We start from the raw sequence: 15763 nt of genomic DNA, 5'->3' as shown, positions 1-15763 counted from the left end.
TACGATAAGAGCCAGCAACGCTACACTAAAACTTTCTCATATAGTTTTTCCGCGTTTTCTGCATGACCGTTTCGTTCGAGAACGTGGATGGAGGTGTCGTGAAAAGACAAAACCCGACGTCGTCGGTCCACGATTGCTTTTGCGGGAAGCTTTTTGAGTTAAATTCACGGAGATTTGCGATCGTCAGATTTATTTATTTGGTTCCAACACGAACGGTACACACATTCCCACGCTGGCGTGCATTCTCGTGGGCAGCCGACCAAGCAACATCTGTTTGTGCAAGTGATACAAAACTTGGTTGATGATTTTTGTCTGTTTTTTTCTTCCTCCGAGAGCGCATTGGGGTCGACGCTTTCGCTTTTTGCCTTGTTTGGAAGATTTCCTTTGTTTACACCGCGACAAGGGGTTGTCGTTTGGAAGAGAGGGCAGCAAGTTCGGATTGGGCATCCGCGGCATTTCACCATTGCGGACAAGCGTCTATCTGTTCCCTCGGATAACTTTGTATCATTCGGAGAGCGAGCTGAAATAGTGAAGTACAAAACTAAAGCGAACGATACGGTGTTCTCTATTCTAAATTCTCGTTTTACAATGCGCTTTCTATTTCGAAATTCGGACTCGTTGGAAGGTGAAACGAACGAGACGAACATCCGCGGTTCGACGTCGGACCTTCGGCTTCGCAAAACTTGGCGACGTCGCCGTCGCGTCCGAATCGGAAGCCAAAGGCGGCCGCCGAAGGCACGTGCTTCGACGGCACGTCGCTTCGTGTCCGGCTCGGCTCAGAAGATGGCGTGGCTGTCCAAAGGAACCGACAGATGGCAGCAAGCGGCCATGACAACCTGGATATGAGAGAGGGAGCAAACTCGTGCCATTGAGAGCGTTTGCAATATAATGGCGGAAGCATCCTGCGCCGATTGGTCGCCGCAGGTGCGCGTGCGTTGTCGCCTAGCCGGGAGGAAGCGGGGAGAGAGTTGCTCGCAGACGGGATGGACGATTTCGTCACCTCTTATTGCAGACGCGGCCCGTAAACCACGTGACTCCTATCGAGCAGTGGGAAACGTAATCTATGAGCAGGTTCGTCTGCTTCTTTTGCGGGTATTGTGGGTTTCAGAACGCCGAGCTTTGATTGGCTACCATAGAAAGATAGGGGGTAGACCTCGAGGCATGCTTGCTTTGAGGTCTACCCACTATTCTTCAATCAGAGCCAATCGTAGCTCGGCGTTCTGACGTCACCACAACCCTGCAAAAGAAGCCGACGAACTCGCGCTGCGCAGAGGCGCCCTAACCAGAGGCAGCGGGCGACCGTGGGCCGGTGGACGCGAGCGCAGGACACGGGGCAGATTCGCAACGTTGGGACCTTACGAGATCATCCGAAGATTGCCGCACTCCAACCGCTGCCGATGCAACGATCCGAATGGAGCCACGCGTGCAACAGCAGCATCATCGTTTCCTGTTACCGGCCTAATCAATCACGCGCAGAAAAAAAAAGAGCGCAAGAGTCGGTGACAGAGTAAAGTGCAAGGTCTTCCCACCCCTTTCCTTGTTCAGCCGAGCGAACGCTGGAGGGGAGGACTTCTCTCCAGCGTTCGCTCTTCTAAAGTGGAAGGGGGTATGGCAACGCAGCTTATGGAAAAGCAAAACAAAACAAAAAATACAGTCGAGTTGGTAAATGCGGCGCACCGCCGGCGGCCAAAGACCCGATTGTTTTCCATTGCACCTCAGATTACTGGTAAATGACATCCGTAATAACCCCCACAACTACCCCTCCCAAGGAAAAAAAAAAGAAATTGACATATGTTGCATTGGGCGTGCGGGGACGGTTGTGCGCCTGCTCTGTGCGAGGCCCCAAGCTGCTCGGGACGCCCGAGGCGTTGGGGCCTTCCGTTCTAAAATTCCTGGCTACGTGATAGGGAAGCCACAGAGACAACGAGCGCCGTGACGATGCACTTTTGCCGCTTCTTGATTGGCTGCATTAGCGTCGGCATCGGTCAGATTTAACGCGATACTTGGTTTTAAGTTCGACCCTCGAGTTGGGGGAGGGGGGCGGGTGGGGGGAATAGGGGTTCTAGTCGGGCACGTAGCCAGGATTTTGTTTCGGGGGGGCGAGCCCCCGAATTGGGGGGGGGGGGGGGGGGGGGGGGGCCTGGGGGCCATGACAAATTGCTGTATGAGGGGGGCAGGAGGTCCCAGCAAAATGGAAGATTTCGGGGGGGGGGGGGGGGGGGGAGGCGGGCCCCATGCCCCCCCCCCCTTGGCTGCGTGCCTGGTTCTAGTGTTCCCCGGGAGTTCCCCGCCCGGGGTCCCCCTTTGGGCCCGCGGCAAGAGAGCGTCGGCGGACCGGTGTCGCACCGTGCCCGGCGGCGAGAGGGGGGCATCCCAGCGGCGAGGGGGTCGCGAAACGGGGTCGTCCGTCGGCGGGCCGAGCGGGCGGGCAGCCGAGGCGGCGAGCTGCGCGACTACCGTCGGCGGCGCTGGACCGTCCACCGCCCTGGGAGCAGTACCTGGGCGGCAGGGCGGCCATGGCGTACGCCAGGCCGCCCGCCGCCCCGCCGCCGCAGAGGGGCCCCTTCTACGAGCCGACGCTGCTCAGCCTGCTCACGTGTACGTACCCCGTCTCTCGGGCCCTCGCGATCCGTCGCACGTGCTGCACGGCGCGGTGCCGATTACTTTACAAGCCTCCCTCCTTCCCGCTCGTAAGGTATTTGGCAGCGTTCTAGACGGCGGACCTTCTCTTGGCTCGCGGCGACTTCTCGCCACGGGTTTGGTTTCCCGAGAATGTGTAGTACGATGTTACGCGCGGGCGCTGCGCTGCCGGGTTGCTCCGTTTTGCACTCGGCATAAGTACGACGCTTGTCAAGGGGCGTGTTCTCGCCCAAATGAGACGCCAGGTGAAAGTACTACCATTAGCTCCGACAGCGTTGTGCGCACCAAATATGAAACGGAATACACGCTCGTAAAAAGTGCGATTCTTTTTTTTGTGTGTGTGTGTTTGCGGGAGAGCGTTGTTTGGCCTCGGGCGAACGCACCCGGTGTACGCGCGGAAAGTGCTGCGTCATCGTGTGGCGGGAGCGTCGCCTGGGCGCCAGGTCCGAGACGGTGCTTGTACCCGGAGCGCGTGTGACGGACAGCGGCGCTGTGTCTGCCACGTGGGCGGGCGAGCGTCCCGCCGATGACGCTCGCCGACGTCGTGGGGAGAGGGTGCGGCGTGCCAGGCGTGCCCACGCGGACGCTGTGGCGCAGTCGGCCGTCGGGTCCGGTTTGACGAGCCGACTGACCTGAATACCGCCGAACGCTCTTCCTGATTCCGGCTTGGCTGTGGGACCCCCGCGACAACCCCCCGGGGGAGGGGGGGGGAGGGGGGGGGGGGCAGGGTGCGATTAATTCGCCGGATCGTGCTCGTGCTGACTTCCAAATCATGTTTCCAACGAACGCGCGATCACGTCTGCCTGCTGGCGAGTGGGGCTGCGGTTTAACCCCTTTCGGTGCTGTGGACACTTTTTTGTTTTTTTGTTTCCTTTTAGTTTTTGTTGTCTCAGAGGCGATGTTTTTGCATGCCATTTGAGTCCGACCCCTCCTCAGAAAGTGCTCCTCCTGTGCCTTTTGATTGCCTGGATCATGCGGAGGACATGCCTTTTTCGTCCTGCCGGTATTGGCCTAGCCTCTACCAGCTCGTCCAACTCGAACTGTCGCTCTTGTAATGACTGCATTAAATTTTAAATTGCCGCGCATGACCCCATAAGGCCGGTCTTTAGAAAGACTATGAACAAAATTGAAGTGTATACCGAATTTGGCGGTATTCCTGGTATGGGAATGTCTGACTGGCTCGATCACTTCGCAGGTCGCTTCCATCTCATTTTGGACGATCGTGCGGTATCGCATCATAAACTTATCTCAATTCAGGCACGGGGTCAAATTTTTAATTTTGACCCCAAATAATGTTTTTTTTTTTCCTTTTTAAAACTCTTAAAGTAAAAAAAAAAAAAAAAAAAACGCAAGTTTAACCATTTTTTTTCTTCGTGCTATTGATTATTGAGGTTGCTGAGGTGAAAACTGACGTCCCTCCAATCCGTCGGGGATGGCACGTTTGACCGCTCGCTAGCACTAGCACTCTTTTTGTGACACTCTCGATGGACATTTTATTATAATTTATTAAATAAAAAAATTATTTTGAAATGTGTTTCGTTTAATGTCGAGCTGTTTTTTCTTTTCATGGTTTTTGGTAAAGCTTGACAAGTTCTTATATGTGACCCATTTGACCTATTTTTATAACCTTGACATCATATCCCGGATAACGAAAGTGTCTGGAGCAAAATAAATTTCTGCTGTATTAATTTTATCGTTGGCGCTGTGTACAGGCCCCCAAATTCCCCTGTCTCTTTCTTAAATGCCATTGAAGACTACTGAACAAATCAGATTCAAGTCAACTCTCGCGTCATTATTGCGGGGGATTTGAATCTTCCAGAAATATATTGTTTCAAAACAGTGGTTTGGAATTATGGTACACTAAGTTTGGTATTTATCGGAAACTTGAAAAAAATTGTTCAAACATGACAAACGGGTCTATAAAGTTAAAATCGAAACTTTTCTGAACCAAAAGCCAGAGGAGTATTGGAAATTTGTCGAGCAGCACACACGCGGGAAGCAATTAACACTGAATGTTTACGGACTGACACTGGTTACACATCTCCTTTAGAAGTCGCGAACCTTTTCCAAGGCCATTTTCAAGAGTGGTACTCTTCGAGTGTATTTTCAGGTAGTGCTAAACTTAACAATCTAGGTTGCCAGGATTCTTTGGCGATCGGTCATGTTGACACAGATGATATTATTAAAAGCAATAATGAAACTAAAGTCAAAGTTGTCATTTGGGATAGATAGGGTTCCAAACTTTATTGCGAAGGGTTGTGCGAATGTTATCGCTCCTCTTTTAGAACACATATTTAACCTCTCTTTGAGAACTGGCGTTTTTCCAGCCTCATGGAAAAGGTCGGTTCTTGTTCCGATACACAAAAAGGTGCGATCTGTGTAAGGTTAACCACTACAGACCTATTTCAATTATTGTGTGCTTTTTCAAAGGTCTTTGAGATGGTTATTTACTCGCACGTTTCCTATTTTTTCCGACAGAAATTTAGCAGTTTACAACACGGTTTTTGAAACGGTCACTCTGTGGAAACGAATTTGTGTTCGTTTCTTGAATATACAGTTCCTATAGTTCATTCCCGTGGTCAGGTCGACACTGTGTATTTCGACTTGACTAATGCTTTCGATAAAGTGAACCATGATTTTCTTTTGTATGAATTACCCTTGTACGGAGCATCACCGGAACCCTTGAGTTGGTTCAGGACGTATTTGACTGAACGTTAGAGCACTGTTAGGATTTCAGACAGCTATCCTGATACTTTCGAAGCAATATCTGGGGTCGCTTAAGGATCGAACTTGGGGCCTCTCTTATTTGTCGTCTTCGTAAACGACCTGGAATTGTGCGTACTAAATTCACACTTGTTAATGTTTGCTGACGACATCAATATCTTTGTGAATGTACAGTCATCTGTCTTGTCTGTTTGTCTTAAATGTCCCTCTTTCCTTATCGTGAGTCATCTATACGACTGCAGTCTTTTACAAGCCGATATGCTACGTGTATATGAGTGGTGTTTTGAAAATTTTTTGCATCTTATCCAAGCAAAACAAAAGTTCTGTCAATGTCTCGAGAAGCGATATATTATCTTACACTTAGGTACTCCAGTCTGCCACAATCGCACGAGTCACTGAGGCTCGTGACCTTGCAAACTTTTTTGATGCCACACTTTCTTTTTCTTATCATGTCACACAGATTGTCTCTTCTTCCATGCGAATGCTGGGTTTGTTATCTCGTTTATCTCGTGTCTTCAAGAATCCTTGGTGCATTGTTCGCTTATTTTCGTGTCTAGTACGTACTGAACTTGAGTTTGGTAGTGTGATATGGAACTCGCTGACGGCCTCTGATACGTCACGAATTGAATCTGTACAGAAACGGTTTGTCCGTATTGTGTACGACAGGCATTTTAATAGAAGGTGTTATTATAATTACGAATATATTCTTACCACTTTAAACTTACAAAATTTGTCCACACGTTGACTCTCGCGTGATATTATATTTTTTACACAAAGTGATCCACGGTCAATGTAATGCTGACATGCTAAACTCTGTACATTTTCACGCGCCTGCTTGCTTCTGTAGAAAGCACTCTGTATTCTACCCGTCCCCGAAGGACACACTGACACCGTCAATTCGCATGCGAATTTTAATGAACGACTTAGCGTCATCATCTTTTGATATTTTTCTTGACTTTGCTTCCTTCAAGCGTGATCTTGACATACTGCTGTACCATGCCTAGAACAATGTCCCATTAAGTCTTTTTTTTTTGTGTGTGTGTGTATGTCCCATCACATCAAAACCTCATGGTTGTTCTGGGGCACAAAAGAAATGAAGGATTAGGATTACGACTAGGAAATCAGCGGGAGACGGGGTCAACTGATGTGAAAAAAAAACACAAAAAACACAAAAAACTTGGAAGTTTTTTTGGACACTGCGTTTTGAAATGGACTTGTACAGATTGTAAACGAGAATACGAGATGTGGGAAAACTGCAGAATCATTACTCGATCTTATTTTTTCTCGATGGTCATGCGTCGGACTACTCGGTATTAGTGGGAGGTGGCCTGTCGGACCACAAGCTTGTGTTGCTGTGCATGAGAAACGTTTTACCGCAACGCAATAAAACAAGGTCATGCGCCCATCTACGTATGGAACTTCAGTAGAGCTGATGATGTAAGCATTTTGGACTATCTGGAGATATATTTGCATGGATTTGAAGGGGGGATGATTGTGATTTGTTTGTGGCTTCAGTTTAAAAATACCAGCAACTACTGTCACAAGCAATTTGTTCTCGAAAAAATTGTGCAAAAAAGAAAGGCCTTGGATAAACCGCAAAATTATTCAACTAAACGAAAAGTAAAGCGAAAGCGCAAAAATAGGACAAGAAATCAGAATTTAGGTTAACAGTCTTTCACGAACCTTGAAGGATGAGCTAGTGCAAGCAAAGGAAAGATGCTACACAGACACCCTAACGCCATTCATAAAAACTTCGCCGCGAAAGCTTTCGCGTCGCCTCGCCACATCTGAGAGTCTTTAAAATACGTGCTCGCGAACAATGAAGTTATCTCTGATCCTAGTGAGTTAGCTTCCCGATGTAATGATTTTTTTTTTTTTCACTCTGTATTTCTTGAGTCGTTTTGTGATGCACAGTATCTGGAAAGCGTGCTTGTAGAGGTGTCCCAGGCTGACTTTGATATCTGTATATCACAACAGGGTATTTTTTCTCCTTTGCTGAACATTGATAGTCATAAGTCTGAAGGGCCTGATAATGTTCCTAACAAATTTTTGAAACTCTATGAATATTTAACAATCATATTCCGCGCATCCTTCGACCAACATACTTTACCTACGTACTGGCTAACGGCAAAAGTTACCCCGGTGCATAAAACTGGAAGCAAACATAACATTAAAAACTACCGTCCGATTTCCCTCATTGTTGAAAAATACTGAGCATGTATTATCGGGTTACCTCATTGATTACTTTGAAAGTTTAAACGTTCTTAACCCAAACCAGCACGGATTCCGGCGGAGGCTATCGGCAGTCACACAACTGACAGAAACTGTACACGATTGTACGACTTCGCTGAATGAGAGGGGACAGACGGATGTAATCTGGCTGGACCTTTCAAAGGCTTTCGATCGCGTTCCAGATGCACAACTTATTAAAAAGCTCTAGTAGATGCCGGTATAAATTTACAGGTATTGAGATGGATTAGAGCCTACCTCACTAATCATACTCAATTTGTAGAAGTTAACGATGCTAGATTTAATACATTATAGGTCACGTCAAGGGTTCCCCAGGGTCCGTGCTGGGAGCGGTATTATTTTTAAGTTACATTAATGATATTGCAGATAACATTAGCTCTAGAGTTACCACTCGCTTATTCGCAGACGACTGCTTAAAGAAGATCAGATCACTTTGAACATATCGTTAGAAACTATAAATGAGTGGTGCAAACGGTCAAAAATACAAATTAACCCCCAAAAAACTGTATTCTCAAGAATCACAAATAAGATTAAAAAGGTGTTTGTTTTTGTAATGAACTTGACGGTTGCCCACTAGCGTTCACCAGTAATTTTAAATACCTAGGTGTAACCATGTCTGGAAATATGAGTTGGAAATCCCATATCGACAACTTGACAAGCACCACCGAAAGAAAATTATGGTTCTTGAGACGTAACCTCAGATTATAGCACCCATACAAAAAAAAACAAAAAAGAAAAACTAGAAAATGTACAAATGAGAGCTGCCAGCTTTATCACATCCAGATACCGAAGGACTGAGCCTGTAAATGCGATGCTCCCCCAATTCAGCTTGCTGCCATTGGAAGAACGAAGGAGAGTAGCCAGATTAAAACTGCTCTATTTGATATAAAACAAAAGGTTAAACATGGATTCGCCGCGATATTTGAAGTTTCACTCTACTAGAGGACTTCGGGGCAGTCATACTGAAATCTTGATGCCGATGAAAACCCGGATCGACATTTTTAAGTACTCCTTTTTTCCGAGGACCATAGCTGAGTGGAACTTCCTCCCGCAAGATGCTTTTGCGTGTAACGCCGTTGAATGTTTTGAAGTCGGCCTGAAAGGCCTCGCCCAACAACACGCATCATTTATTTTTCTTTCATTTTCTTTTCTTTGTTCTTTACTGCGCTTATATACGTTTAACTGCATCTTTGTCCGAACCATTCATGAGCGTGTCATTCGTGCAAGTGTGCTTTAAAAATTTGGTTATTTTACTAATAACCCACTCCTGTAACAGCCAATAGGTCAATAGTGTGAATAAATAAATAGATAGATAAATGCAAATCACAAGAAACTAAAATTGAACTCTCAATTGCATACAGGTGCCATATATTATTCGTGAAATATTAAATCCGTTACATACATTTTAATAAAGGAATGATTAGAATATCTAGCTTAATCAACACTAATTTTCTAAAAGAAAATGTTTCTTTTTAATTTTCTTTTAGTGTTATCACTAGCGAGGTATGATATTAGTTTATTACAATATATAAATATACTACAGGGTGTCACAAAAAAAATTTACAGGGTTTTCTTCACCGCAAAAATAAATTAGGAATCGCCGAGCGCTCATTCTGCGTCTAAAGGCAGCGCTAAAGGTCACAACCAGATGCCAAAATTTCAGCCCGATCTGATACCTCCTTCAAAAGTTATAAGTGATTTTCTGAAAATTTCATTGGGAAAATGGAGCTCATTTTTGCCAGTTTTCGGTTTCTGGTGCCATGGAGTCCTATGTATTCGAAAACTCCGTCGGCCGCCATTTTCCCATTGAAATTTTCAGAAAATCACTTATAACTTTTGATTAAGCTATCGGATCGGGCTGAAACTTTGGCATCTGTGCGCGAATCAGATCAGATCAGATTTTATTTTCTCAAAGGTATCCCAATTGGGATACATTACATGAGACGAGGGGGACGTAGTTATTACGTAAATAACTACATCCACGCCACATCAGAGGATGCGGTCGCAACGAACAAATGATAAAATCCGGCCGATGCTCCAAACTGACTTCGACCAAGCTCGAAGCTCGTCAGGCCGGTTATGGAATATGCATGCGAAATCTGGGACCCCCACACTAAGCAAGATGCCCTTAAATTAGAAAGAGTGCAGAGGCTCGCTTTGCGCTTTACATTTTCTAAATGTCGTCGATTAGATTCGCCAACGGCTTTGTACTCGAGAGCCAAATTTTCGCTACTAAATGCTAGGCGTAAAGTGAAAAGGTTAAAATTTCTTTACATGATTCTTAATGATTATCTACAGATAGACAAGACAGCTTGCTTACTTCCCGATGCGTCTAGAATTACACGTAACAAACATAGTCGTGCCCTTCACCAGCCCTGCTGCTTCAAAGACTGTTTTAAGTATTCTTTTTTCCCCTAACGATAAGCGAGTGGAACTCTCTCCCAGAACAAGCAGTATCGTGTCAATCGCTGGAATCTTTTTGTTCTTACCTTGCATTTGATGACGTGGGCAGCAATCCTTGAAATTGCATGTTTATTTAATTACTTTTCTCTCTTTTTGTCGCGTCATGATTTCCTGCCAGCGTCATTCTTCCATTGTTGTATTGATTTTACATTTTTTCCCCGCGCCGATTGATTCTTCTGCAATATATTTTTAGGACGGGTTTGCAACAAATGCAGTTGTCAAGTTTTTGTTGTGTTCTTTTTATTTTTTCCTTCAGTGTTTATAAAGTTTTTTGTTCATGCCCTCCCTATCATAGTCCCATGTAGGGACTGATAGTATTTTGAAATAAAAAAAAAAAAAAATAAAATAAATCACGTCCTTGCAAGCATATTTTCTTCCCCTGGAGCTTTGAGTGGCGATTAGGGTTGTTTGCTTCCTTCACGTTGTTGGAGCGAAACCTACTTCCATAACTGCGGGGATGTCACTGCTACCACATTTCCGTGAAACTGCGCGAACGGCTCGCTTCGCTAAATTATTCGACTTTTCATCGAAATGTAAAGAATTTGCCTCGACATTCCACCGAAAGTGTGTTTCTCCTCGACAACGGAATTTAAATTGATACTTCAACGAAATTCGAAGTATTCCCGTCGTGTTCATAAATAGGTTGAATATGATCCACAGTATCCGTAAATGACAATTGCACGTTTGTATTTTGAGCCTAGTGGCTGTATTTTTCGTTATAAACGGCCCACTCTGGCAAGCGCCCGGAGAGCAGCCAGCGGAGGGCACGTGACATCTCCCGCAACCGTGACGTAGTTAGTTTCGGGACGAGCAAAGCTGCTGCGAGGCTGACGTCGAGAGAATGTCCTAATTAGGGAGCCTTCATGTGCGAAGCGCACATGAAGCCACCCTAGTCCTAATAGTCGTTCCAGCCCCCGAAGCGGCTGCTTTTGTACGAATTTTGAGTGGCGGGTTAATCTTCTATAATCTTGTAGAGGGACAATAGCGACTTCTGGGACACCCGAAGGAGATTCTCGGGAAGAGGGGAGTTCCTCCTGCCACTCTTCTCTCGTAGTGGCCGGAGGCGAGACACTCACCGTCACTAACGGGTATTACAAAAGTGGCGTTAGCGACATCTACCACGTGCTCTTTGCTAATCGTTTAATTCGTTTTAAAATTTCTTTTTGTGTCTTTTTTAACAGGATATTGGTGTGTCCGATGTGATGCTGCTCCTTTGAACACATATAGACCAAAAAATAAGCGCCGAAATTTCATTGTTCCACACCCTCGTTTCTTACGATTTGCCATCATCATAATTAAGCGTGAATTTTCTTGCAAAATTTTGCCACGCATTTACGCACTATAAACGTGTTTTAATGTATTTAAATGGCGTTGAAAATACTGCCTCATCTTTCTGAAACGGTTTATTCCCCAAAATTGATCCATTTCAAACCAGAACCAAGTCATTAGCTGTCGTCATCACGATCATCACCGCCGCAGGATATCAAAATTGCTGGGAAAGTTGCCCCCTCTGAAGCGGGTCTAAACCTAAAGAGACGCGGTAACCGGCGGTAACCGTTGGCATGGCAATCCACTCCGAGACTCTGACTGGATTTTCTTGGCTCGATCGGCCGAGCGGTCGTGGCACGTTGCCTGTAGCTTGAAAACAAGTCTTCCGAGGCTTCCAAGTCGCTTTAGCTCAGATCTAAATAAAGCAAGTGCTCAGTTTCCGCATAGTTAAAGGCCTAAATCTTTTGCGACAAACGGTCAGCGCGGCAAACGAACGACAAAAGCAACCCGAGAAGGAGCGCCAAATTATAGCGTTACGGATTGGATTGTTTTGGCTGAAAACGGCTAACAAAATTTATGCTGATCTTAGATTGTCTTTTGTTTCAGCCGGGTTGATTCGGCTTTACCTTAAATATTATTTGTAAACAAAAAGTACTTGTTAATGCCAGCCCAGTTTGGGAACCCTACACGCGTTAAAACATGGGAAAACTGCAAAAAGTACGAAACAAGGCGCTTCGCTTCATTTTTCATGATTACAGATCAACCAGATCAGTTGCAGAATTGCGAAATAGAGCTGGATTTCACACGATTGAAGCGCACATGAAAATGAATTGCCTCAAAACGTTCTTCTCATTTGTTAGCGATTCCCAGAAGTTTGACGAACAAAAAATATACTGCAAACGACTTAATTTTTGCGGGAACCTAATTTTCGCGAATCGCCTACAATTCGCGGAAAATAGGTGCCGCGAACATTGCCAGTAAAAAGTAAACACATTGGAATCTCAATTGAGATCCTACCGCGTCGCGAAAATGGGAACCCGCGAATTATTTCAAAACTTCAGCTTTTACCTAAAACGCGAAATAGTGAGCCCGCGAAAAATAAGTCTGTTAGACATAAGCATAACAGGCATATTGATCCCTATCCGTACTCCTCTGATTTATTTAAATTTTCGTTCTTTGTGAGATCTGTTGATGAGTGGAATAGTTTGCCTGAAATTATTGTAAATATTTCAAGCGCATCTGCGTTTGAAAGAAGCATGTCGTGCCGCGTATTTTGATTGTGTGCTCTTTTCCACTATGTACCCACTCCGCCCTTGGCCGGTCAATGGCTGGCAGTAATAATTAAATGCATAAATAGGTTTTAAATTTGTTTTTCTTTTTTTTTTTTAGTGATTTTCGTTTTTGAACATTACGCTTGTAAGCCGCATTGGCGCTGCAAGCGGGAAACGCAAGGCAAACGCGCAGGGCGCGCTGCGTTGTTGCGTTTGGATCCCCCAATTTTTTGGGGGGCAGCCAAACGTTGAGGACTCCTCTTTTACAACTCTCTGATGTACGCTGTGTGCTTTGTGATGACGAATCACGCAAACATGCTTGACCCGTCGTCGCTTCTCATAGAAAAGTCGCAACGGGAATCTGCGTGTCTCGCTTCCCCGCACGACAGCTGTGTGGTTGGGAAAAAGCCTTCTTCCAGAGCGGGACGGTGCGCGCGCAATAACGTCTACAAAAAAAAAGAAAAAAAAAAAAAAGAAAAGGTAATTTGGTAAATGTTGATAGGACAGCTTTATCTTGGCATAAAAATTTAAGAAAACATAACAAACTGCAGCTATTATGCAAGTATATGGGGTCGGCTGCAAAATCCTGTCAAGATACATTCATCATGGTAGTGGAGTGTTTTCTCTCTCAAATTCTACAATTTAAGGAATAAAATTTGAAGCGAGGTGATTTCCCAATTCCTTCAAGTAGGCATAACTATCCATGCTGTAGTTTTTTTTTTTTTTTTTTTTGTATGTCAGATTCCTTATTTACTTGTTGTGTCTGAAGGCATCGTCCATAAATAAATAGATGAGTTAAAACTAAATTAGCTTTAGCACTGGTGGACAAAGATGGAAACTTGGGTATAGTCATAGCAAGTTCAGCAGTGTTTTAAAGAAAAAAAATTGGGTTGTGTGTATGTTTATACAGCCTAGAACTTGGTCTGCCTCAACGGGCGACGAGTCTCCCAGCTGTAGATGAGCAATCTAGCCAGTGCAGTACAACTGCTAGCCTGGGGTATTTAACGTGCACCACGCAGTAGTGATACAGGACATCGCCGGTACTATGCTCATCCAGATCAAAACGGGCGAGGGTGGGGATTAAACCAGTATCCCTGAGTTCCAGTGTTGTTTTTTTTTATGCTGAATGCCACTAAGTTAGTCATAGCAAGTTCAGCGGTGTTTTTATGCTGAATGCCACCAAGTTAGTCGTAGCAAGTTCAGCAGTGTTTTTATGCTGAATGCCACTAAGTTGCTTAACTTAACGACGGGAAAGGGTTGATAATTGGGCTTGTTGGTAATTAAACATCTAAACGGTGTGTGCTAATACCATTTAGATGTTTAACGATGGAAACCATTGCTTTCTCATTGATATGTGACATGCCCATTTTTACGGAAACGTCTTTGACTCAAACGAGACGCCCAGTTCGGTGCTCAAACATTATAATATTAAAAAATTGCGCGAGTAAACCAGCAGTGTGATAGTGAAGCAGTGGTGCGAGTGCAACACGGGCACATCTTTTGGCACAAGCTGCTGAAAAAAATAAGTGCAAGCCTTAGAAACAAGCTTTGCCTTCAAGGGGCAGCCAGCTTACCGTTGTACGAATGCAAAGCACCGTGACAAGCGTGCTCGAGTGCCGCGGAACCATAAACACAAAGATACCTCTTGAGCTGTCGAGAAACACAGCCAAAAGATGGAACAGGAAACAAAAATGCAACCCACAGTATCCAGGCCTTTGCAAACAGTTTTCGCTCTCCCTTGATTCAACCGGTTCCTTGTTTTCCTGAGAGCTGCCCAGTAGGATCGAAGGAACTTTGAAAGGCCCACCTAGAGCCACTAAGTGATCTATGCTTATACTAGAGTATGGACATTCTACTCCATATTGTCTCGTGGTTGCTGCCATTTCATTGCTTAGTAGAGTGGAGTGGTCCCCATTGGCAATAGTTACGATTTGATAATGCCAATTCCTGAACGGTAGATACGGTGTGGGGAAGCTCGGGCCACATCGTTTTGCTCTGTCGCAGACTGTTTTGACATTTCTGCACGGTATGGAAGCGTCTCTGATTTCAGAGAAAGCTTCGTATATTAGGCAACAATGATTCGAAGCAACAAGATGGCCAAAGTGTCGTTACTCTGAGGTGCAGCTGGTTTAGTGGCTGTAAGCCCGCCCTGGTGCTCGCCCGCCACGATTGAGCTGGTTGTCTTCGCCAGTATTGCTTCGTGGATCAACTTTTCCCTGTTGTATCCGTCAACGCAACTCTGTATGAAGTGTGAATTTTGAGGAAAAATTTTTTTTCACGTGTTACCATTTTTGTAAAGATAAGTGTGTGTAAAAGTCTTTTAGCAAGCTGAAGATGACTGCAGGGTCCTTTAAACTCAATCAAGTGCAGCAACTGGGTCTGACGGTCTGACTTTTTTTTTTTTTTGGCTATTGAACTGTTCCGAGAATTTGCATATAATTCTTACGTGTTGGCTCTTGAGCTAGACTGTGAATTTATGTATGATGCTTATGTTTTGTCTATTGAACTGTTGTGGGACTTCATATATAATTATTGTGTTTTATTATTCCAACTCTCTTCCGCTTGTTGCCCCTTGTACACCAAGAAATGGCTAAAGCCTTGTGAGGTACCTATGCCCTTTGACTTAGGACCTCTCTACACAACCATACTGTAGACATAAATAAATAAACACACCATTCTGGCGGAGTGTTTGCACGCCCTCTGAGACAATGTGTTTTCCTTCCCGTGCAGACTCCAAGAAGGCCCCCCAGCCCGGCTTGGCCCCCAACGGGACCGTGATGGGGGTTCCCCCCGGGGGCCCCCCGCAGGGCACTCCCCAGGATCCCATGATGGCCCTGCGCTCCATGGCCACCCAGGGGGCCCAGGGCATGGAGGGGGGGGCCCCACAGCCTCCGGGAGGGCTCAACCCACTGGCCATGCAGCAGCCCAGGCGTGAGTAGTCCCCGCCCCTGCGCTTTGCTGCAAAAAGGATACATTCACGAAAAATAGGCCGTTATTTCGGCACGGAGTGATGGCTGCACGCATTAAGTGACCGAGAAACAAATATGAGGTGCTGCTTGTTTGAGACTGAATTGAAAAAAATTGTCATTGTAGATACACGGCACCAAGATGGATAAAGACGGAGTGAAGCTTCTCGAGAGAGAGTG

The 15763-nt window shown here is 45.5% G+C and overlaps 1 protein-coding gene across 2 annotated transcripts in view; it reads left to right on the top strand.

Moving 5' to 3' along the window:
• The window catches only part of LOC8036002 (mediator of RNA polymerase II transcription subunit 15), a 99975-nt gene that overhangs the window by 58169 nt on the left and 26043 nt on the right, over window positions 1–15763 (top strand). For both annotated transcript variants that reach the window (XM_042290991.1, XM_042290990.1), the window contains exon 4: window positions 15348–15548. In XM_042290991.1, coding sequence (XP_042146925.1) covers window positions 15348–15548 — 201 coding nt within the window. The remainder of the gene's footprint in view (window positions 1–15347; window positions 15549–15763) is intronic.

This window comes from Ixodes scapularis, unplaced genomic scaffold (genome assembly GCF_016920785.2).
Source record: "Ixodes scapularis isolate PalLabHiFi unplaced genomic scaffold, ASM1692078v2 PGA_scaffold1__304_contigs__length_218370807, whole genome shotgun sequence".
In the NCBI taxonomy this organism is placed as follows: Eukaryota; Metazoa; Arthropoda; class Arachnida; order Ixodida; family Ixodidae; genus Ixodes; species Ixodes scapularis.
The sequence above is the reverse complement of the archived record's forward strand: the minus strand, read 5'-3'. Positions and strand labels throughout refer to the sequence as shown.